The sequence below is a fragment of the Seriola aureovittata genome, chromosome 3 (genome assembly GCF_021018895.1).
Source record: "Seriola aureovittata isolate HTS-2021-v1 ecotype China chromosome 3, ASM2101889v1, whole genome shotgun sequence".
Taxonomy (NCBI): Eukaryota; Metazoa; Chordata; class Actinopteri; order Carangiformes; family Carangidae; genus Seriola; species Seriola aureovittata.
Window position 1 is genome coordinate 13,788,711 of NC_079366.1, and position 24,787 is coordinate 13,813,497.

The 24,787-nt window shown below is 39.2% G+C and overlaps 1 protein-coding gene across 1 annotated transcript in view; it reads right to left on the minus strand.

Annotated features, from left to right (window-relative positions):
* Positions 1-24,787, minus strand: part of LOC130166711 (alpha-1,6-mannosylglycoprotein 6-beta-N-acetylglucosaminyltransferase B-like) — a 119,369-nt gene that overhangs the window by 18,030 nt on the left and 76,552 nt on the right. Inside the window, exon 9 of the mRNA XM_056372428.1 lies at positions 9,852-9,983. Coding sequence (XP_056228403.1) covers positions 9,852-9,983 — 132 coding nt within the window. The remainder of the gene's footprint in view (positions 1-9,851; positions 9,984-24,787) is intronic.

A 24,787-nucleotide genomic window follows, 5' to 3' on the forward strand; every position in this document is an offset into this window, starting at 1 on the left:
CAAGAACAACAGCAACCAGCAACTTTTACTGTGTAACGTGGGAGGTTTGACATGAAAATGACAAGGAAAAAAATCACTTTGAGGTTTAGAGGTTGGAGGTACGATGGTGCACTGATAGGCTTTCCAGGTAAATGCTTAGTAGAACTGCACTGAAGCACAACTGAAGCTGTGCATGAGCGCACATAACAGAGTCATACACAAACACATGTGCATGTACTCTCTCCCTCTCTCTCTCTCACACAAACACAAACACACACACACACACACACACACACCACACACACACACACACACACACACAACACACACACACACACACACACACACCACACACACACACACACACACACACACACACACACACACACACACACACACACACACACACACACACACACACACACACACACACACACACACACACACACACAGCTCACTATGCTCTTGTCTGTACCAGGTGAGTGCGTTCAGTCTGGCCAGTCTGTGAGCTCTGGGGGATTAACAAGAGCTAAAGGTGGAAAGGTGGCAGACTCCACTTTCAGATCTCTGACTCTTTCCTGGCAGATAACTCTGTGTGTGTGTGTGTGTGTGTGTGTGTGTGTGTGTGTGTGTGTGTGTGTGTGTGTGTGTGTGTGTGAGAGAGAGAGAGAGAGAGAGAGAGAGAAAGAGTGAGGCAGTCCAGTAGCATTCGTGTCTGAAGAGCACTTCTATTGCCTCTGCATACTTCATTAAAAATCTGTTTCCTGGCACATCTCTTGCCTTGAAGCTGCACTGGTGTCTATTTTCACATGCTGATATTCTCATATATTTATAAATATGTGATGTTCAATGCATTATCCGTTCACTGTAGCCACTGTCCCTGAACCTTGCCTGTGTTGTATTTTAATTTTCCAGAATTACTTTTCAAAAACTGCACTGAGCGGCCATTGAGTTGTTGTTTTCAAGTAAATGTGTGAATTACAGTGCTCATTAATCTGTTTGCTATGAATGTAATTAGAAACAGGTAGGGTAATAGTGATTGTTCATGTGGGAGTCTTACAGGATAATCTGTCATTATGCTGGTATGGTAAAATGGTTAGATTTTATTTATTATATGGAATGAACACTGTATTAAAAAATGCTGACATGTCTTCTTGCAACTTTAGTATTATATTTTGACTGTGCATTCATTATCAGATACTTCTCCACCATTCTGAACTGAGTTGTTGTAAGTCTCATATGCAGGGCGATCCTACAAATTAAATACATTGATAACAAAACTTTTAAGGATAGCTGTGTTTACTGTCTCTCCACAGATTACATTTTACAGTTCAAACTTTACAGAAGAAGTAGCATAGCTAACAAGGTTACAGAAAATTAGCCTACTGATGCCTTCAGCTGTCTCTGTAACATGACCCTTGCCTTTCCCGTCAAAGCAGTCCCTCGAGAGTCTTCTGATCAAGGATCAAGTTTGCAACCATGCTGCATACACAAATACAACATGTTTTATTGCTGCTCTGTTTCATGGTGTATTGAAGCTGCTCACAGTGGAGACATCGTGAGAAACGAATGACGGATTGTTTTTTCCTTTACTTGTTGAACACACAGTAAATCCTGAGTCCAGAAAAAAACCCTCTGATTCCGATAAGCTGACAGCTAAGCAAAAGTCCTCTATAACTTTGCTTTACTATAGCTGGTCTAGGAACGTTTGGATGAGATGTCATGTTTTCTACAGCTGGGCACTTATCCCCTTGAATAAGCAAGGTAATGTTGACAGTGCTGAAGTGTTTTAAACAGAAAGACCTTTGAGTTTCTTTGTAAAACTCCTGTAATAATGTATCGCCCGTCTGGTATGTGACTCAGTCACCAACAACCACAGGCTCTCTAACCTGTGTCAGAAATTGACTTCCAAGAACATTCATTTAGCCTTGAATACAGACATCTGCTGCATGCAAAGACAGAGTCCTTGGGTATTTGTTTTCATCTATTATCTTAAATATTGATATTTTAAGGAGCTTCAACACAGAAAACAATTCTTCTGAGGGCATTCCAGTCTTATTCACGACAAGGTGACACCCCAATCTTGTTTGACACTTCTGATATTTCTGTCCTTGACTGCAGCATGTAGGAGGGCAACCTTCAAATTGACAGAGATGTAGCTTGGATATAAAAACAAGCGTATCTGCAAGAGGGAGTCAAAAAACACACACTTATCTCTGCAGCCTTATTTTGATGCACCTCAGATGAGATTCTGAGAAAAATGTTGTGTGTCTATTTGTACGGACCACAGAAAACTGACAATGAATTATTAATAACAAATGTTAGTTTCCCTTCTCTCCATCTCGACTCACCCTCTCTCTCTAACCTGTGCTATCACATATCGCCAGCTCTGAAATGGTGAAAATGTTTCTGCCCGCAGATAAGAGGTCCCAGAGGGAGGTCAAAAAAGAAAAAGTGGAAGAAGAGGGGATAAGTGGAGGAGTAGCTGAGCTGAATATCTATCAGGAGATCAGAGTACGGAGCTAATCTGGGTTAAACGGCTGCTCAGCAAGGCTCAACAGTCCTCCGAAGTGAGGGGAAGATGGCAGGGTGGTGCTTTGTCACCTACAGTTTTCAGCTTCAACTATGGGGAGTTAGAGGAATCTGGATTGCATTGGACAACAGCAGACATTTTAAAATTGAGTTTTAAGATGTTATTTCCTGCTTGCAACCACACATCAGCAGCACATTTAAGTCAGCTAGAATCTTTTTATATGTAAAATGTGGACGCACACAATGATGGTTGTCTGTATTCAATCATAGTTCCTCCGAATTGACTAATATTTGTTTTGTGAAACAACAGCTGAAAATTGGGAAGGCAACGTCCTTTTTTTTTTTTTTTAAATTAATCTACCTGCTAATAGTGTTACAAATATAATCTTTAACAACAAGATGGCTGCATCAGTGATCTGCTTCTGATAATCATCCTTCCTCCTGAGTTGATATCTCTTCGTGTCTTTGGGAAGTGCTGGGGATGAGCTAAAACAAACCTTCTCAGTAATTTTCAGGTGGTCCCAATTTTAAAGCATTTTATTTTGCCAACTCAGTCAGTGCTTCAGGTCCAGGGGTTGCACAAAAACTCGATTAGAGATTTGTCGGCCAGTTTGCTGTCAGTGGAGCATTCGTAACACATAGCCTCATATCAGTGCACCACGCCCGACACAGCAGTAAAGTGAGATGCAAGATGTTCCTTCACCTGAGTGAAGGGCATTGAGTTGCAGAGTTATCGGCTGATTGTGTCAGTTTAATGCTACCCAGAAGCCTCTGTCTCCGTCTATCTCTCTGTCTGTCTGTGTTTGTCTCTCTTTCTCTCAGTTGTTTTGTGGGGAAAAGCTGTTTCAGCCTTAGAGATATAGAATAATGAGGCTAAGACCGTTGTACAGATGGTAGATACACAAAAAGTTTGTGTTATGCCTTCTTCTGCGAGACCTTAATTTTTAATGTGTTCTTGTCCTGATGACATGGATGATGAAAATAAGTCTGAATTTTTGTTCTGTTTATCAATTTTATCTGTAATTTATTGAAGAGTTTTAAAAATCTTGCTATCTATAACTGGACCGATTGTCCATTGTATGTATTAACTGTGTATGTTCATTATGTGTTATTACGTTCAGAATTATGTAAAAACATATTACTATGTGGTTCATATTAATTAATACATTAGTAACTTAATACATATACTGTAGACATAGATTAATAACATACAAACATATTTAAAGTTTTGAATTAAAACATTTTACATTTTTAAGCACTTTACAATTTGATGTGGATTGATGATTTCATACTTTGTTTTAATTGAAGGATGTCATGGCAACAAAAGAAATGTAAAGAAAATGATAACTGCCATACAGTAACTCTTCATTGAGCACATTTGCTGTAACATTTTAATAATATTGGTGTAATTAACTTTAACACTGTTAACCTGAGCACACGGTGTGTAATGGCTCATGTTACGCACAAGAATTGCAGTTTGTTAAAATAATGGCCATGTGCTTTAATAGAGTACAGGCTAAATTATTATTACTGAATCCTTTATGCAAACCTGTAGTCTCACTGAGATCGGGATCTCTTTTTCTTATATAACATATACAGTTTATACATAGATTGTACAAACATAAATTCACAGACATTAAAAATTGAATATGAAGTAACATATAAAGAAATAAAATAAATGGTTAATTGTGCTACAGGCAGTCTTAATTTTTTACATTATTACTTCATCTTAGTGACTCCATTCTTTCAAAGTGTAGTGACTTGTTCAATACTCCCTCCTCCATCTATCATTTATCCTTCATTACTTTAGCAGATGTTGTGGCTTATCACTATGCTATGCATTAGTCCGTCTTAGACTTTGTAAAGTAGAACTACTTGAAAGAGATCGACCGATATGGTTTTTTCAGGGCCGATACCGATACCGATTATTAGTAGTCAAGGAGGCCGATAACCGATATTTGGAGCCGATATTTATTTGCAATAAAAGGGAAAATATTGGTGTGAAAATTTTGAATAATGGAAAAATTCCACTTAACTTTGTTCAAATGCCTTTAATCATATGTTTATTTAACAGCTTTTCAGATTTGCAACATGTTAAAGTTTTTTTTTTCTTAGACAATAGATATCTTTGTTTTAAAATTCTAACAAAAAATGCAGGGAGCTCCCAGGCTCAGCAGCATGTCTTATAAAGTTAAATGAAAACTTAAACAAATAAATAGCTCACTAAAGTTTTCTACAGTAAATAAAGTTTTCCAAAATTTCAATATAACTGAAATGTTAATCTTTCACTTATCTTTGTTTTAAGTTCAAACAAAAACAAAAAGTGCAAAGAGTTCCCAGGGTCAGCAGCATCTCTTATAAAGTTAACTGAAAATTTAAATAAATAAATAAATAGTTCCCTGAAGTTTGCAGTTTGAAGAATGCAGTTCATGTAGGCTTTATGATGCAGTTACATTATGTCTTAAGTCTTGAACAGCAATATCCTGCTCCTCTCTACAAGAAACTATCAAAGACAGATTCAGGACACACTTCATCTAACAATATGTCATTTTCTGCTGCTTGGGATCTCTCAATCAACACAGAAAAAGGTAAAGTACTTGGTAGTTAAACAGCCATTATTGCCCTACAGTTTTCTCTCAGACAGATGGTACTTGCTGTCAGTTTCTGCAGCTTCTCATGTGGCTTACACAAACACAAACACAAACACAAACACACACACACACACACACACACACACACACACACACACACACACACACAAACACAAACACACTATTCACTAGCCATCCCCTCAACGTGCTTCCCTGCAATCTCTCTCTCTCTCTGTGTCTCTCTTTCTCACACACACTTCTTACTTTTATAACTATTTCAGTATCAATGTTATCAGTAACCTTGTTTCAAGTGATTAAACACTAAATAGCCTAAAGCATCTTCACTTTAATAATCAGTGTTTATCGTAGGAACAGACAGCTGCCGCCAACGTATTGGGCCTCACAGTAACGTTAGTAGTCGTGAGTTGTAGAGTTTCTCATGTGACTTCCACACAAACACACACTATTCTCTACCATAACAGACAGTCTCCCCATTGCTACAGTCTGCTGAGCATCTAGAGCCGCGGACCGATGGGTTAACGTTACGCTAAAAGCTAATCAGCCTTCACCTCGACGGGCTTCCCTGCAATAAAACCGGACATATCGATATTATCAGCAACCTTGTTTCAAGTGATTAACAGGCACGTCTGGAGGGACTGCGAGCAGCAGAGCTGCCGCTTATGTTTATATAACGTTAATGGGCTCACAGTAATCTTACTAGTAGTTGTGAGTTGTAGAGGACTGGGATTTTTATTACAATTTCGGGAAACTCTGCTGCCTTAACTTACCTTCAAAACAAGTATTTGCTCTCCGGACCTTCTCCACCGTGTGTGTAAGGACTGTTCATGCACAGCTTACACTGCTGATTGGCTGTTACCGTGGCTCTGCTTGTAACCAATCAGATGGTGCTGTGGGTGGGACAATGCTGGCGACAGAGTAGTGACAGCAGACAGAGAGGCGCGGCTGCATCAGAGCCAAAATAACCCAGTTTTAAATTGATCTCTTATCGGCTGTCGAATTTTAAAAAAGGCCGATGCCGATATGCGTCAAAATGCTGAATATCGGCGGCGATAATCGGCCCGGCCGATAATCGGTCGATCCCTACTACTTGAGCATATTATTGTTATCCTGTGGAACTGGGACCATGGCGGTTTTTAAAATGTGTTTCCACTGCATTTTAAGCAGGGGTGCTGTTAGCTGAAGGAAACCCTGAATGTTACAGGGGTACAGAGCTGGAAAGAAGCCCAAGAACATGCCAGGGAATATGAATATGAATTATATCAGGGCAGCTGTTAAAGGGTTGTTGAGGGGCCTGATAGTTGTGACTGAAGAATAGATTCTCCTATATAGTTAGTGTTGTGGACACCTTGGACTAATGAAACCCTTTGAAACTAATTATATAAAATCGGCAAGGTGGTCATCAAGCTATGGACATGCTGGAGGTAGAGTGTGTTTTCATGTAAAGTATATTTTGTAACACAAATCTCCGTAAACTAAAAGCTAGAACATTCTGAAAATTGATTTTCCAAACAAATCCCCTTGGCAATGAAGCAGCATTATTTAAGTACAGTAACTATGTTGTAGAGAATCATTATCTTTCCTTGGAGAAGTATTCCTTTGAGTGCAAGTGGATTTGAACAAGATGACAAATCTGCCATAATCAAAACAAAGAACCAGCTCCTGATACCACCCAAGAGAACTGCTCTTTTACTAGCTTAAAAAACAATAGCACTCAGTGGAGTGCATACCTCTGCCAAGGCCAAACACTTTCTTCCACCAGGATCGGATTATTATCTGGATCTGCACCAAATTGTATAAACTCATAGATCTCAAAAGCATAAATATGTCTGTGAGATCCACACATTATGGTCTGAAAAATTGATGAAAATGTGAAAAAAATGCCCAATCTTGCTGGTGATAAAAAAATTCCCAGAACGAATCTTTTCACTGGATCACCACCAAAATGTCATGGATTTTTCCCTGGCCCATGTCCCATCCCTCCATCAAATTTGATGCAAACCAAACCAACAAGCAAAGAGTCAGCAGGCTCCAGTGAAGTACAGATGCTCTGGCTAGTAGGGAGTTTTGCTTTTTGGGTATGTTTTTTGCAGGCATTCCCTTGGATATCTTCTCCAATCCACCTCTATCAGAGCAGTAAATTTACCATGCAGAGGAAATCAATATGCTAGTCCTATTATCAGATGAGTGGCTGTGATTTAAGACTGCCTCCTATCGGCTTTCAGCATCTTTAACGACAGCACACATGCACGGACACATACACACACACAATCACACAAACACAACAACATACCGGACAGCACCATGTTGTCCAGGCATAATAAATGAAGGTGGATGTTGGTGGGAACATAAAACAAAAGTAATTAAAGGGAGCTGAAGGGCCCCAAAGCTCAGAGCACTTGATTAATGATGCCTTTCAGCACACAGGGCTCAACAAGACTGGTGTATCTTGATGAGGAGAGAGAGGAAGAGAGAGAGGAAGAGAGAGAGAGAGCACGAGAGAAAGGGAGGGCGTGAGGGAGAGAGAGGTGAATAGGTATGTCATTGACCTGTCCTAAACCTCAGGGGGATTGTGGAACTGTAGGGTGAAGATAAATGGATAAAGTGGATCGGCACGAATGCCTGGTAGGGAATAACTGGAGAGGGTGTAGGGTTCTTGCTCTACAGTAGATCAATACAAATGAATGGTGTATGTTACATATCATACACCTGACAGTAAATTTGAGTGAATTCTTTAAAGCTTGTAGCGTGTTAACAAATCTTCACCTGAGCTCCCGAGTCAACAAAGAAATCAATATCCTGGGCATTCCTCTTCATATATTTTAAATCCCTGAGACGCCTCCTCTCGTGAAAGTGAGGATAGAAAAATTCTGATAATTCCCTCACTGCTCGATTTCGGGAAACCAAAAGAGACTGTCTCTTACAAACACTAACAGTCGCATCCTGTTAGGGAAAGCAGAAATCAAGACTCCGCGCGGTAATGACGGAGCTGGGAGCTGCTGACCTCAGCAAGCAATTAGGTGCAGACTGCAGGCTGACTGGCATCTCGTCTGGGGGAAATGTGGGATTATGTGTGTGTGTGTGTGTGTGTGTGTGTGTGTGTGTGTGTGTGTGTGTGTGTGTGTGTTTGTGTGTGGCAACTTGTGAGAAAGAGGGAGAAAGCAAAACAGGTTGTGTGCAGGGAAAATAGCTCCCCAACCCACCCGTAATGCATTTCTCTTGCTCATAATTGGATTTTAAAAATACATGGAATGGCCCTTTATATGTGTTGTCAGGTTGACTCCTTTTACCTTCCACTCCCACTGTTTTGTGGTATCTTTCTGTTCTCTCTATTCTCCTTTGTTGCCATCTCTCCTCACATCTGCACTGTTTCATCTCTTCCTCAGTCTTTCGCTGTTTCACTTTCATTTGGCCTTCATCTTTTATTGTTGCTCTCTTACACTGGGAGCAAGAACAAGTAAAGCAAAATGTCAATTGCTGCCATCGCATACAGGGGGTAGATGAAGATGTCAATTTACTGGACCAAGAAAGATGAGAGTGGGACAAAGAGGGCTGGCTGCAAGCTGTTTTAAAGGGGCTGGAGAGGACAAGGCTCAAGTTGGACTTTCAATCTTATTTGTTTTTTGCAGCAACAACATGTAGAAGAGCTCTGAAGATAATATGGGCTCATATTGCTGTGCTTTGCAGGGTTGTGCTGCTGTTTTTTATTTTATTTTTTACAATGCACTGTGCAATTCTTGTTTTGGGTAATACTTTACTGTTTTGTTGCCTTGTCTCATGACTGCCATGGCCTAGTTTACAAGTTTTTCCATCTTTGTAGCAGTGCCAAAAGCCATTGAGCACACTTTTGTAACAGCACAAAAAAACAAGACAAAAAAAACCCCTGCTTCATTTTAACATCTCGCTAATTCTTATTCTCTCTCATGAGGCAGATGTCTTCTGTTTTTCAGAAGACAGAAATCTTCTTCTTTCTGTTTTTAACTACATCCCTCCTGTTGAGCCTCTGAGTGTATTCAAACAACAGCGATAATAAGCTGCTGAAACAGGGTTCAATTGGCAATTGGTGTACTAACAAACTGGTGTGGGATGGTGGGTTGGTGGGAGGGTGATTGGTACAAGTGTGCCAATGCAAATGCACATCGAGTTGTCAATTTCTCATATGCCTCCAATCTTGCACTACATGTACTACTTTTCTTATTCTTGCTGCGCAGAGTAATGGTGCATGACAGGTGGTGCAGGGCCAGTTCGTGTGTGTGTGTGTGTGTGTGTTTGTGTGTGCAGGCATGGTTGTTCCATTACATGACAAAATACAACATCATATGTGTTTGACATATTGTGCGTTTTGACCTTTTAGATGGATAGAGATTGGTAGAGGGAGAAAGTCTGTGTATGTTTTATGTGTGCATGAGTGTGTTTGCGTGACAGAAAGTGTGTATGAATTTAACAAGCTGTATGAGCTACAGTCAGACATATGGACAGAGACATGTACACATTATTACCAGCAACAATTAATCCTTAAGCACGGCCAATAAACATACCTCCCTGCCTGGAAAATTGCTGACATAGACACACACACCCACCTACACATGAAATGCACCTGACACACAAATGAAAAAGCACACACACACGGAGTGAGAAAATGGAGATACTTAAATTCAACACACACACACACACACACACACACACACACACACACACACACACACACACACACACAAGCCCTCCACTAACTTGTGTTTCTTCAGTGAGAGCCCCATGTGTTGCTTCATCTGCTGCAGGCCATGGTAGTCCGTGTAGATGAGGTCAAAGGGCAGCGGGCCAGTGAGTGGGCAACTGCCTCTGCCTGGAGGCACGCCGAGAAACCTGCAAAACACATACAAGTAAAACACTCAGTTCTGACGAGCAGAGGAATATGTGAGAGAATACAGAAGGTTCACTCTCAAAACACTGAGCACACGAGCTGCACTTCAGCCTGCTGAGCTACCAGAGCATCCAAGCATTCATCATTCACTTTGAGAAAAACATTTTGGTTTTGTAACAGAAAGGAACAGTAAAGTGAAAGTGAACGTACAGCAGTGTTAGCTGGAAGTCAAATACATCAACATGTCAAGTGTGGGTACTAAGCGTAATTTTCTTTGTTTTTAGTTATTCATTTATTATGAAAAATGTGTATTGATTGTCTATTATAGTTTTTTTTGCAAGGTTTGTCTATTGTTTGTTCAATTAATTCTACAAGTGTTTCAGAATTTTCGAGTGTTCCTGAATCAAAGTGACTGAAGAGAAGTCATGTTTCTAGTTATGTTTCATTCCTGGTCATCTGTCAGAGTCCTAATAACAGACAGTTGAGTTCAGCGCAGCCATATAATTATGTATAAAACAATTTTTTAGTATATTACATTTAGGTCTGACAACATGGTAAGAGTTCTTTATTATAATACAGACCTCAGATATGATACTACAGTGGTTCTCCTTAAAGTTTGAAAGTTTTTGGGATGTATTTTCGTTGCAATGCATTTTATAGACTGTAATATCCTGATAATGAGCCTGTTCTCTCTTTGCCTCTGTGCAATCATCACTCTTTGCTGCTTTGAAAAAAATATGTAGGCTAGTGCTGCTTTCTGTTATACTGTTGTGTAAAACTGTAAAAATATGTTTACAGTATTGTAATGATGATGTACTGTGTGATTTAAATTGCCATATGATAAACCATGTTGGGAATCATTTACTAGGACATCATTGAATACTGTACAGTGACTTTCTTTCAGCACCTCCTAACTTCTACTGGCATTTAAACCCGACCACATGCTATATATTGGCTTAACTGGCTCCAAGTATGATGCAGTTACATGAGTTTAATAATGAGTCAACATATCTAATTTTGTGCATTGTGTTTTCTGTGTGTGTCTGTTAATCTGTTTGTACCAAATAATTTTGAGAGCGCAATGACCAATGGTGGAAACTCCAACACTTGCCCACTGACCGATGATGTAACTTCACCACTGTCACTGGGCTGACCCCACCGTCAGTATAGCCAAACATTAGCCTATTTCTGCTTAACATCAGAAAGTTAGCCAGTGTCATGTCTAACATTTGTTTTTCAGGTAAGTATAACCTCACAGAGCTCATAGCATGACAATGCATGGCAATCATTGTTCCATAGAGATTATTTCCAGCAAGAGGAGAGATGTTATTATTTGAAATTTAAAAGCTTCAATCTCCAGTGATAAATTAAATTAAACTGGATAACAATCAGAATCAATCCATCATCTGGAAAACAAGGACTGCTGAATTACACATTACCATGAGCAGAACAACTGCATGGCTCGCATCAGTAGTGATGAATATACAAAAAGCACAAGACTTACAGAGACTGAACTTAACTGACAGCTGACAGCACAACAGCAACATCTTAACACTAAAGAAATTAAAACCTCTAAACCCAGCTGTTAGACTCAACCTGCTGAACGACACACCAGTACAAATTAGAGAAATAGACTGTATAGTATAAGTATGAACCATTGCTTTACAAGGAACTCCCTGTATTTTGTGCCAAAAAAATAGACAACCAGCATGTCCTTCAAAAACTGCTGGGTGACTGCAATGACAAACTTTGATGTGAAACATTCAAATGCCCATCACTGCTTACATTTTCCCTTGCTTTAAGTTTCTCCTATCAAAGTTAAAAATCTAATTCCCTGGAGAGAGTCTAAAACTTAAATAGTGTTTTTGACTGAATGTTAAATTAAAAAGTGTTTTTTGATCAGATAGTATCGTGTGGGTAATGCTGAGTTCAATCAAAGTCAAGCCACGGGGGCAGCTTGGAAGCCTTTGGCGGAAAAATAATTCAAGCAAACAGGATGAAAAGAGCTGAATTTGTAATGACCTTACAGCAGTAACATCAGCAACAACAGATGGCTGATGGATGAAAAGAGAGAGGGAGAGAGAGTTCATAGGAAGAGATACAGTTATATCCACTGTAATAAAGTTGTGTGTGCGTGTGTGTATGAATAAGTTTGTGAAAGGGGCTCCTCTGTGTATGATCTACACCTGCTGTTTTGTAAGATTCAAATGTTTGCCTGTCTGTGTATTGATATATACACTCCACTACCACTTTCCAAAAGTCCACTTTGATTAAAACAAGACTTTCTTAATGCACGCGCACGCATACATGCACGCATGCACGGACGTAGCACAAACCAAAAGAGAGGAGAGCTATTATTTCTAAGCGTGTGGTGAACTGTAGTGTACTCCTTGTTTGACTCAGTTTCAATTCATTGATCGAATGAGGGCCTCTCTGTTACCGTGCCGACAGACCTGCTATTGGATATCTGACCTGTGAGTGGTCTGCTAGCGCTTACTTAGCTCTTGTTTCTGTGACAGATGAGGCCAAAGGCTAATGGAGACTGTAATGCAATTCATACCCCAGTGAATTTCATCTTGCTATGCTAGTTTTACAATGGAGTCTTTTTGGCGGCACTGCTCATCCGAAGAGCTATTTGACAGTGTTGCGAGGCAGCATTTACAGGAGCTCTGCTGGCAACTGCTAATCACCATTAAATAGCAGAGAACACACACTGATAAAAGACTATGATGAAATGAAAATGAGATGAATTAAATGAAAAAGGTACTAGTGCTGTAGACTACAGCATGCGGTTTCTATGTATGGGCATGTGTACTGAGATGACTGAAAAACTGTTTATTTTGTCAGATTTCTATTCCCAAAGTCAACAATGAACTTTCAGGCTGAAGTAGTGGACTTGAAAATACATCAGTTTTCCAGGCACATTTCTGTCTGTATAAAAAAAAAAAAAGATTAATATTCCACATTTATTCAACTCAACTTTCCTGTTTATCGCTGTTCATTTACTAGCAAATTTAGGCTGTTATTGAAATTTTCTCAGTATAAAACTTAGGGCAAAACTAAAATGATGCATGTGCTGCATAAATGTCAAGGATTTCCCCAAGTACAACTTGAAAAAACAGTAAAAATGCATGATTAAATTAAACAGAATTATATAAAAGAGTATAATTCGACAAAGCTGGAAAAATTTTATCATGAGCTGGCAATGTTTACATTTTTGTAACTCAACAGTGGAAGCAGTGTTTAGATTTTCAACTTAGATAGAAGTAGCAATACCCCGCTGTGACAATCCTCAATTACATCTAGGGAAAACTAGGTGCAACGTATGTAGTGACTTTAAATGCCAGGTAAATTTAGTGACTTAAAAAGTAAAATAAAGTTGCAGAAAATGGAAATACATAAGTACAAGTATTTCAAAATTGCATATAAATACAGCAGTAATAAATTATCTTACCATGATTCTACAACTGCTGAAACTTATGTGCATCATTTGTCAAAAGACTACAAATAAATAAAACCAGGGAAAAAAATTAATCCTGTATTTACTTTAACAACATCATTATGCAAGTGTATTAATTGGATTTGGAAAAACTTTCACAATTCCATGTCTCTTGTAAATGCAATGAAATGTAAATGCTGTCGGCATCAAAGCATTTTAGAGGCTACCCGCTATCAGTGGCTTGAAGCCCTGTAACACATTATGGAAAAGCATGATGGGATTTCAAGTATGCTCTTTGCCTGGAGTGTGGTGGCTCTCATTAGTCTTGTTTCCATTAGCGATACAATGTCTGCTTCGGCCCTTATAGATAAAGGAGGACCCTCTTAGTTAAAGAGGCCTATTGAAAGAGTCCATTCAGTGAGAATCAATCACATTTCAGGGATGTCAGGGGAATAGCAAGCTTTCTATAGCATTATTTAGACTTGTTACAGAACTTTAATATAACCATCCTAAAACCAGACTTAACTTAAGAATGCAGGAAGCTACACAGATCTATAGCCAACAAAAAAACCCCAAAAACAAGGAGTTTGAGGAAAGGTAGCCATCAGCTGCAACTTCATACATTTGAATTGTTAACTAACTGCATGACTCTGTATTCAAAGCCATTTATTTAACAGATTATGTAAAGATAAAACAGTGAAATTAGGTCATTTTCTGCATGTATGTACTGATTTACCCACTCTTGGCACATGCTAGTAATTAAGTAAAATATCTACATGCTCAAAGGCCTAGATAGTATAGACGTGGGGTGGTGAGGATGCTATTTATGGTTCTATTTGAAAACTGTTGTGGAACTGCTGTACACAACTACTCAATGGAAAATAGCTAAAGCCTGCTGGAGAAGTCGCTAAATGTGTCTAGATAACGTAATAGGCTAAAGCATATTCATGCATTATCATGTCACATTTGCATTGTGACCAGTGTCAGCCAGTTTCAGCCCTTTATCTGTTTGCTTCTCTTCTACTCTCTGTGCTCACATATACAATATTTTAATACAACTGAATTTCCAATAAAGCTGTTCTCATTTACATGTTTCTTTGGTTCTGTTGTCAGAAAACAAAAAGTATGAATTAGTGACTGAAACACAGCCCATTAAGACGACATGTTAACCAGCAGTCACTTCCAAGCCATTTCCAAGTTGCTGCTCTGCAAAATCCGGAGCAAATAACATTGCTCAGCATGAGGTTGTCAGACAAAATCACCATAGAGAAGTTAAAAACAACGGCTGAGCTGTGATTTCAGCTATATTTACATGCAAAATGATCACTCAGAGAGAAAGTCACAAGAGACAGAATATCTTTCTCAGCCTCTGTTTGGGGAAGAGACTGCTGCTCCACCTCTCTGCAAGTCACTGAACAGAGCAGAGTAGTAGACACAGAGAGGTGTGCCTCTCAATCTGGGGCACTACTGGTGATTCTTTTCTATGCAAAGGAGATAAAGGTTTGTGCAAATGTCCAAAAAAGGATCCACTGTAATCACCCCGACGACCATTTAAACATTTTGAAACGGCGGTGACCAATGGGAAAAGTCCAGCACTTGGCCGACCAATGCTGTAACCTACTCACTCACTCACTCACTGTTGCCTCAGGTTCCCAGACATGCCCTGAGACTGCTGTCTTTCCAGGCTGCATATTTTCATATTTTTCCGTCCATTATAGAAAATCTTCAGTCACGTTTGCACTTCACATTTTTTTCTGAAAACCATGACTCCTTTTCTGTGAAAAAAACTCAGAGAACGATGAGAAGTACGACAACGAGAAAAGGCTCAGAGTATCCTCAGTCACACACTGCAGTTTTATGGCGTTAAAATTATGACAATTCAGGTTTGTGTGGACGCCATGTCTATTGTCAGAGTGATAATGTTTATAGAGGATGGGCATTATTGACAAGGTTATACATATTGTTATAATAAATATTATATATTATAAATTATTAATACCCCAAGACTGAAAAGCAATCTGTCAGAGTGACAGCTGGAGACTATTTGCTGGCACTTGGCTTTAGAGCCATAAAAAAGTCATTTTTGTCATATCAATAACTGGTTAAATTCATTTCCCATGCTGAATTAAATTTTTATATATACCTTCATCAATGGTTTTAATACACGTGCCCAGTCAAGCACTAACTTGCACACACTTGGTATTCCATCAGAAAATGCCATTATTCATGATGATCGCTATACCATCTCTGGTTATTCATTGAGGAAAGGCAGCAATAATATAATATGTATAATCCATTTTCATTATGCAGTGCTGGAGCCCATACGCTCCTTTTGTTTGCCTGCAGAGGTCTGTCAGTCTCCCACGTCTGTCTGTCTTTCATAACAGAGAGAAGGGGGAAACTATGAGAACAGTGGGGAAACGGTTTGGATACTTTCAGTCATGCTAACGGAGATTCTAAAGAATAAGAAAAAGAAAAAAAACTACTAAAAATAAGAAAAAAAAATACAGTGTAATGTACCAACAGCTGAGAAAACAGCAGCATGGCAGAATATAAGCAGCTCCTTTGCTTCTTCATTTTCCATCATCACCCTGTTTCTCTTGTTCTTTCCCTCTAATCCCTCTCTTTTGGCAGCTTTTCAACCAGAGCAAATAAGCCACGAGTGAAAATGATTTGTTTATTCCAAAAATAGTCTACTTTATTCGCTCCTTTGTTAAGGAACACTGAAGGACATTTTTGCTGATTACATTACAATGAATACCTGACCTCTGGATGGTACTTTGTTTTTTTTGTAAAAGCTCAACTCACCCAGCTGTCTATTGAATTTGCCCTTTGATAGAGGTTGGTGCAGTATGGACACCTTGCTCACACCTTTTGTAGGACAGTTCAATAACATTCTGCTAAATTTGGATTTCCTGCTAATTGGACACACTGCCAGTGTTAGAAACACATGACGAAGTCAGGCTTGTGAAATAACTAGAAAAAAAATATTGTAGTTATGGGAAGATGGGTGTTGAAAGTTGTGCCATTCTGTCACTAAAGTAAAAATAATACTGTGTCTTCTGAATAATTACATTTAATCTTGTATTAGTGAATCTGAATGATGTGCAGATTTATATCTGAATTTACATTGTCTTATGTACTTCAACCTCTCAAATCATTGGCTTCACATTCAGTGAAGTTTTCAGATGCTAACATGAAGTTCTTTATGTAGTAAAAACTAGAGGAATGTTTGCTGCAAAATTGTGTGGGATTTTGATGGTTTAATTTAAAGTCATAGCTTATAAATATTTACAGATTTACAGTTTGAACATATTCATTGTCAAAAATGAATATTGGTAAAACAACAAACATATACAAAGTCATTTTCAATACTGTGATACAAATTTCAGTACTAAAACCAAATACAAAACCTGAGCATATCACTCCAGTTTCCTGGTGGTGCAAGATTTGCAACGTACACAATAGAGTCCTAAAGCATATACAATACAGTGGTGCACAGTATACCAGAATTAAACTTTGTGATTTGATTTTATTTAATCTTTATTTAATCAGGCAGTCTCACTGAGATTAAAATCTCTTTTTCAAAAGATCATATCTGCATTTTAAAACGTGCATGACAAGCAGAAAAGACCCTGTTCACAGAGACAAAATAGGCATCAGTAATATACACACATTGGCATACACACACATACACACACGCTTAGGATGGCAGCCATCCCAGACACAATACCAGTGCCATGCAATGCCACACAGGAGTATAATTACCCAAGGTTCTCTTGACTCCTAGCTGGCATCTAGTCAACGAGCCCTGAGCCCTGAAAACACACACACACACACACTCACACACACGCACACATGGACATGCACACATACAGAAAGGCAATGAAAGGCCATGGAACATGAGAATACAGAAGTGACGGACGGCAGGAGAGCAGTGTACCAAACAATATTTCCTTACTAATATTAATTTAAAGAATATTCAGAATCTATATAGCCTGTAAACCACTGTTTATATAGTAAACTGTTGCAGAAAAACACCGCTGCTCATGCCTTTGTTGACCGTGTCCCACAGTCTGAAAGTGATGCGGCATGGTTCAGTGCTCATGAAGCCTTTTTTACAGGGCAATGTCCACTGTTGACAAAACTAGCAAAATTGAAAATACAAGGGCATCTGTAGGACGAGGCAAAAGCAGTTATTCCACTGCAGTCATTAATCAAACGGAAGTGTTTTGGTTGTTATACAAGAAGACAACTCTGATGGGAGGTGGTTCTTTACAGCTGTGATGCTCTGCCTGTGCTGAGGACTTTCCTCAGACCTCCAGATATAACGTGTGTTCATTAGAGTTGGGCGATATTTGAACATTACGGTCGTTGTTAATATTGTTGTGCTGTTGTTCAAATTAATGATTTCAAGAATATTGTAATTTAAAAACAAGTTTTTCAAGTTAATTCAAGTTCAGTGTTATTGTACATGTGAAAGGAGATTTATCTGAGGTGACTGTGATACAGAGTGATATAAGAAAGTATTGGTATTTGTATCATGATGTTAATGTCAGCTATATTAAACAGCCCTAATATTCAGTGAAAAACATGATGCTGTATATAAAATGTTAATGTTTATACATTTTTAACATTCTCAGATTTTAAAAACAGCTTTAAAAAGTTTGAACTCTTTGTTCAAGTTAAGTATATGAACAGTAAGTGATCAAGAGAATCTCAGTGAAATGTGTGTTTGCAATTTTGTGTAAGCATGTGTGTGTGTCTGTGTGTGTATGCGTATGTTGCTCGTTATGATAAAAACTGTTCTCTGAACTATTCTGTTCAGTACCACATGATTGTATTGACCTCCTGTTGAGCAATTTCGCAGGGTGTTATTAGATGCACAAAAGCACAAAATGTGCAATAACATATAATGTATTTCTAGTGGAGAACTACACTTTTTGTAAAATACATTTTGCCCATATGTATATGCAGTATGTTGTGCAGAAATAGAGATATTGTATTCTCTCACTCCTGCTCCAAATGTATAGATTATTGTCATGGCTTACTAATTCCTACAGTGTGTGTGTGTGTGTGTGTGTGTGTGTGTGTGTGTGTGTGTGTGTGTCACATACCAAACAGCTGGCCACGCGTCACAGCTGTGAGGTGAAGTTATTTGTCTCAGCTTGCAACACTAACAGAACAGATGATCCATACTGGCCACAGGGATGCGTTACCAACTGTGTGTATGTAATGAATGTGTGAGTAGTTTGTGAGTACATGCATTTGTATTCTATTCATGTGTCTGTGATTTGTGTGCGTGTGTGCGTGTGTGCATGTGTGTGTGTGTGTGTGTGTGTGTGTGTGTGTGCATGCATTTGTCTGCATGACACAAAAGGTGAAGGACATTCAATCAGTGCTGTCAGCTAATGTCATCGCCACTGACAAAGGGTCAGCAGTGAGAAGGGGGCGGTAGCAGCTGAGACTGTGAGACTGTGACTACACAGTGTGTATGTGTGTATCCTGTCATAATAAAATCTAAATCATGTTTGGCATCAGATCCAGAACAAATCTAGACTGATTCACGTCATATTTACTGTTTTACTGGCCATGAGGAAATTGTTATAACATAATATTCATTCTGCTACAGAGCTTGTGCTGTATAGCAGTAACTAAGTTCTGTTTATGCACATTTTCATCTTTTGAACAAAGAGAAAACTGCACTGGCAGGTTGATGTCTTCATTGCACATCAACATGATTCATATATTTTGACATTCAAAACTCGACACTCTTAAATCACATTTTTGTTTCAGTTTTTCTTTCATTATTCAAACAACTCAAAACAGTTGCTTATTCAATTTGTCAAATCCAAACAACGATTTGGATGAAGCATTTTCAACTTCACGACAACAATATATTATTTTTTTGTTTATGACATCTTTCCACCTGGACGGCTGAGATTAATCAACACAAGCATTATGCATGCATGCAAAAAATTCAAACAGCCCTCATTCTGCCAGGAAAGAAAAATAATATGGGAAAACAATATAGTAATAACTTCTGTTTCTATATAGGAGAGTGGCCAAACCAAGAGAGCACATTTAAATGGTGTGAAATAGAACTGCATGTAACTTTCATCAGGGTTTTTTTTCAGATTCAAGCATAACATTTTGAGGGAAATATGTACTTGGTTTGCAAAATGTATACATGTTTACAAGCCAAATGAATTCAAAGAAGGGTCATGGAAACATTAAGTTGTGAAACCAAAAAAAATCTTAGTCCGAAATGTCATGAATATGTTGCCTTGGTATTGCATAAGGTAGCATCAAAAAGTTTCTGCCTTAAAACTCACAGAGTTGAATTTGATTAAAAAGTTTATCACCATGACATGATGACAAAATTGTGCAACACCAGCCTGATTCTCTTATGTGTGTGGACCCTGGAGGCAGCTGTAGGCAGTATAATACTCCCCATTTTAGGGAGACAAGTCTATGTTACATGTCTAGAAGTTAGAGTCAGTGATGTGAGTGTGTGTGTGTGGTAGTGTAGATAGCTGGGATATTAAAAAGTCCTGACTGAAAAATTAAATAGTGTTGTAAATCGACATGTTCTTAATTCTCAGCTCAATCAAGCACACATGCGCGCGCACACACACACACACACACACACACACACACACACACACACACACACACACACACACACACACAGCATAATCAAACACATGTAATCATCTGTTTCCACATCCGCCTCTGATTGCACCCAGGGGATGGCAATCTGTGTGCGTGTTGGCAAAGTTGTTCTTTCATGATACAGACGCAAACGCACACACACACACATACATACCACTCAACACAAAACCTTTTACACACAAGCACTCGCATGCACCGAAACACACATACATACTGTATACGGCAGTGCTAGAAGCAGCTGACAGGCTCCAGTTATCATCCAAGGCAGGGTGCACAAGATAAGGGAGCCGCAAGGCATCATAAACACCAATACGCAGGGAGAGAGAGAGAGAGAGAGAGAGAGAGAGCAGTAGAGGGAGGGATGAATCAGAGATGAAAGAAGGGGGAGGAAAAACTCAACACCCCTGTCAGAGATAATAAAATTCTCAGATGAAGAGCTACACTGGAGAGAGGGAGAATTAGAGATGCACAGCGGTAGAGAGAGAGAGAGAGAGAGAGAGAGAGAGAGAAAATGGGGGGGGCAAGGTGAAAAGAAAATCACGGCAAGTTGGTCACAAGGGGTGGATAGTCAGAGAGAGAGGGAGGACAGAAGAAGTGGGCAAAGAGGAGGAGGATGGAGGAGAAGGCAAAAGGAGAGAAAGAAATCAGGTAACACTTGACAGAAAGATTAAGAGGCTGAAACAGGTAGAATAACAGATTCTCATATGGGGATATCACTTTCTGAGAGAGGAGTGTGTGTTAGTGTGTGTGTACGTTTGTGTGAGTTAAAAAAAAAGAAAGAAGGAGAGAGGCAGCTATACAATGAAGTGATAATAAGAAGGAAAATACACCTCTATAAACCCCAAGGCCTGACTTTAGATGAAATATGAAGTTACATATAAAATACACACACACATACTTCACGCACATGCACACATCGCACATGCACCCTGTGCTAATAAAGCCAGCTCCTGCTTTGTCTCCCCAGACATCAGGCGGTCTGCTCTTTTCCCTTCGTCAGCAACTTTTGATCTAATCCCACTAAATCAAGAAGAATAAGAGTCGGCATTGACTGTGACGGAGGGAGTCGAGGGAAGTGAAAACGCACACGCATACTGATGGATACACACACGTGAGACCACAGACATACACATGCACACGTATGAAAATGCATATGGTTGGATATGGGTGTGTAAATAGGTACTTTGGCAGATGTACATATTATTATGCTCTCACACATGGTGCAGATTAGATATATCCACTTTGCAACCTGCCGTCGGCACTCAGGAAGGAAGGAAACAGAAGCAGAGTGCCAGTCAAGTGATACAGCAGGCAGATGCCTTTCGCTCAAGTGCGGAGTGAACACACCCATATGCGTGAATGTGCAGGAGCAAACACTCACACTCGCTCACATCATCTGAAGTCAAGTGGATGTGTGGATGCAAGTGCCATCCTACATCCCAATGCACACACACACACACACACACACACACACACACACACACACACACACAACACACACACACACACACACACACAACATATTTAAAGTGAACTCATTAGTATTACCCAGCTGACAGGGTAGAGCACCAACTGAGAACCAGTTTTTATCGATGTGTGTTATAGACCATCAACCTTCTGAAGCTGCGCTCAGCTTCCTGAATTGAGCTTGTGCTCACACCTGACATCAGACTGTCAAACCCACACTGGTGCTACAGAAAAGACTTTTCCAGTGGAAGTCAAACAACAGGGAGTAAATCCACCTCTCATCTGTGCCTTGATAACATGCAGAAAAAGTTTGCAGCCTTGTTTTCTTCAGGAACTCATCGTTTGGACTTGACAAGTGTTAATTAGCGAGTTGTTTTGATCACACCTGGAGCTGATATAACTCTGGGGCAGCTGTGCAAAAGTATTAAAACTGTTATATTTAAATGGCTGGACAGAAGCACTGGCACAGAATTTTTGACTGTTCTCGGCCGTTTCAGCAGATTCCTCAGTATAATATTTGTCTACATTCAGAGGACAGAGCCCGCAAGTGGGAAAGCGAGTTCTGACTCCTGTCTGTTGGGAGCTAAGGTGGAAATAGTATGCTTAAGTTATAAAGCCAAAAAGTCTAAAGAAGTAGGGAAGGAGAAGGAGACCACTGTTTGCTTCCTTTTATTTTCTATAAGCAGTCAACATTTCTTTCTTTTAGCCATGATCACTATTGATCCCTAATTTTAAACCGGTAGTTTTTCGTACTGTAGCGCCAGTAATGTTGGTCTGTCTGTCTGTCAGTTGGTCCACATGAAACAATCAAAACAAACTAAAAGACTACACACAGCCTCACAAAGCAACCAGCATGGCTATAGACTTGTACACAAACCAAGATCTTTCCCTTCCCCTAAACAAGTTATTTAGTCGTTTAATTAGGAAATGAAAGGAAACTTTTTCCAAATATATTCTTTTCAGGATGAAATGACAGAAGTGACAATGGAGGAATTATCTTGCAGTTACTCGTCTGAGGTCCATGTAAAAAGGATAAAAGTTTTTGAGAAAAAAAGAAGATTGAGTGAGTGAGTGAGAGGAATTGGAGTGGTGTGCACATAAAGGAAAAAGGTAAAGTGAGACAAAGTAGGAAACTAAAAAAAAAAAAAAAGTAAAGCTGAGAGAATAGACAGCAATCTATTTAGATTTAGTGAAATCAACACCTTTCTTTGCTCAAACTAATTTCAAGCCTGACTGCCCTAAAATGGCCCAATTTTCTCCCAGAAAAGGCACAGAAATATCAGGTGTACTGACATCAGTTTGAGCCCGGCTTTGACAGCCTGTCGCTTTTTAAGCTATTACGAGGAGACAGTGACAGCATCACTGAGCCAAATGTTTTGGGTTCTCGTGTTAACTCTTAACAACTCCAATGCAGCATCGTGAGCTGGAGTATGTAGACACCAAACCCAATTATGCATGACTTGGCTCACATCAGCTGCACTCTCTTTTCAATGAAAGTAGAGATAACAAGGGTTCTGATATACCTAACAAGCACTGTCAAGCTTGCTAAAGGAAAATGTGGATAATAAGAGATTCATGACCCCATTTTAAGCAGTACTTGGCAAAGACGTGATAAATTGGTGTCTCTGGTTTGAATGTCATTTAACTTACTGAAGGTTTCCAGATAACGTTAAATCCTCTAATGGGTAGATAAAGAACAAAGTTGACACCGACCTGAAACACACATAAAGCTGTTCTGCTCAAACTCCAATCCCTGATAAAAGTCTAAATAAAAAAATTTGCTGGAAAAGTAAGGATAAGAGGCCAAAGTGTGAGAACACAATACCCTGCATGTGATCTCCCTCCAACCGTTCAGTTTTACTATGTACATAATTGATAATATAAGTATTGATGATTTCTTTTAATGCAGGCTTGCTGTGCAGGTGCTGCTCACTAATTTATCAGTAGTGGTCATGCAACATTGCACTGAGGACCAATTAAGAACCATTATGTTTTTCAATGAATTTCATTCTTTCAGGCAACATCTGCAATAAAACGTTGAAAACGACCTCTGTCCACTCCAGCCTTCTAGCTCTGTATCAGAGATAATGTCCATGTATACTAACATACCTGAAAACGTAAATCACATGACCATTCACGTACACTCTGCTTGCATGTGCCGGTGTAAACAGGAAGCAGATTGTCTACTCTGCAGTTGGTTGCTTAGTTGTAGAATACTACAAATAAGGAACAGCAATGGTAAAAAGTAAGATTTACTTGTATTGACGACAAGGTGGAAGTGTTCCTAAAAGGCGGTCAAGGCAGAAAACATAAATTGGGAATCATTGTTTTAATCCAGAAAAGGTTTACTTAATAGGATACGTTGTGATTGATAAGACCAAATCAGGGAGCGAATGTCTCAGTTTCTGCCTGTTCAGACTAAAATGCCACCCCAGAGTTTTCAAACAAGTCATGATTGCGACAGGAGAGCAGCCTACTCCAAGCTTCAAAAACGGTCTTCAGAAACCTATGGGTGACGTCAAGGAGGCTACATCCATCTTTATATTTACTTTATGGTATAAATGTAGCCTCAGTCTCACCCTACGATATCTCTGACGATAGATCTTTAACTAAGTTACTTAGCAGATGGTATTACTTATGGTTACTAAATTACTTTTGGAACCTCACTCTGTTGCATAATAAATGTGGCTTTTGTTTTTAAAATACTAGGACCGATAAACCTTTTAGGTATGTAAGGTTTTCATATATTAGAGCAGAAGAAAAGAGAAAACAAATTTTTAAGGCTGTCACGTCTTCAAAAGGTTAAACAATATTATATATAATTTGTTCAAATTTGTCTGTGGTGTTGAATCCAAAAATGCTTTCACAAATCACTTCTATCACTTCTTTGGTCTCATTATTATATGCTCAAGAAAAACAGCTAGTCGTTCTACTTTGTGTTAGCCAACAACAATGGCCTAGTTTAATGAAGGAAAGAGAGCTGTAATGGGTCAGACAGATTAGGCTGAGTTATGATGGTGCCAAAATTTTTGTTGTTTAAAGCCAGATGTGTTACTACATGAGATTACACTCCCACTAACGTCTCTTGTCTTTATTTCCTTTTTCGTCTGCCTTAGGCCACTTCTCATGAGAAATAAAGCTCGGCGTAGGAAAGGAGGCTGATAGTGTCGGTTTTGCTGGAGCTCGGCTCATGTGTCCCCGGGCCTTAAAGTCTATTCAGAGCTA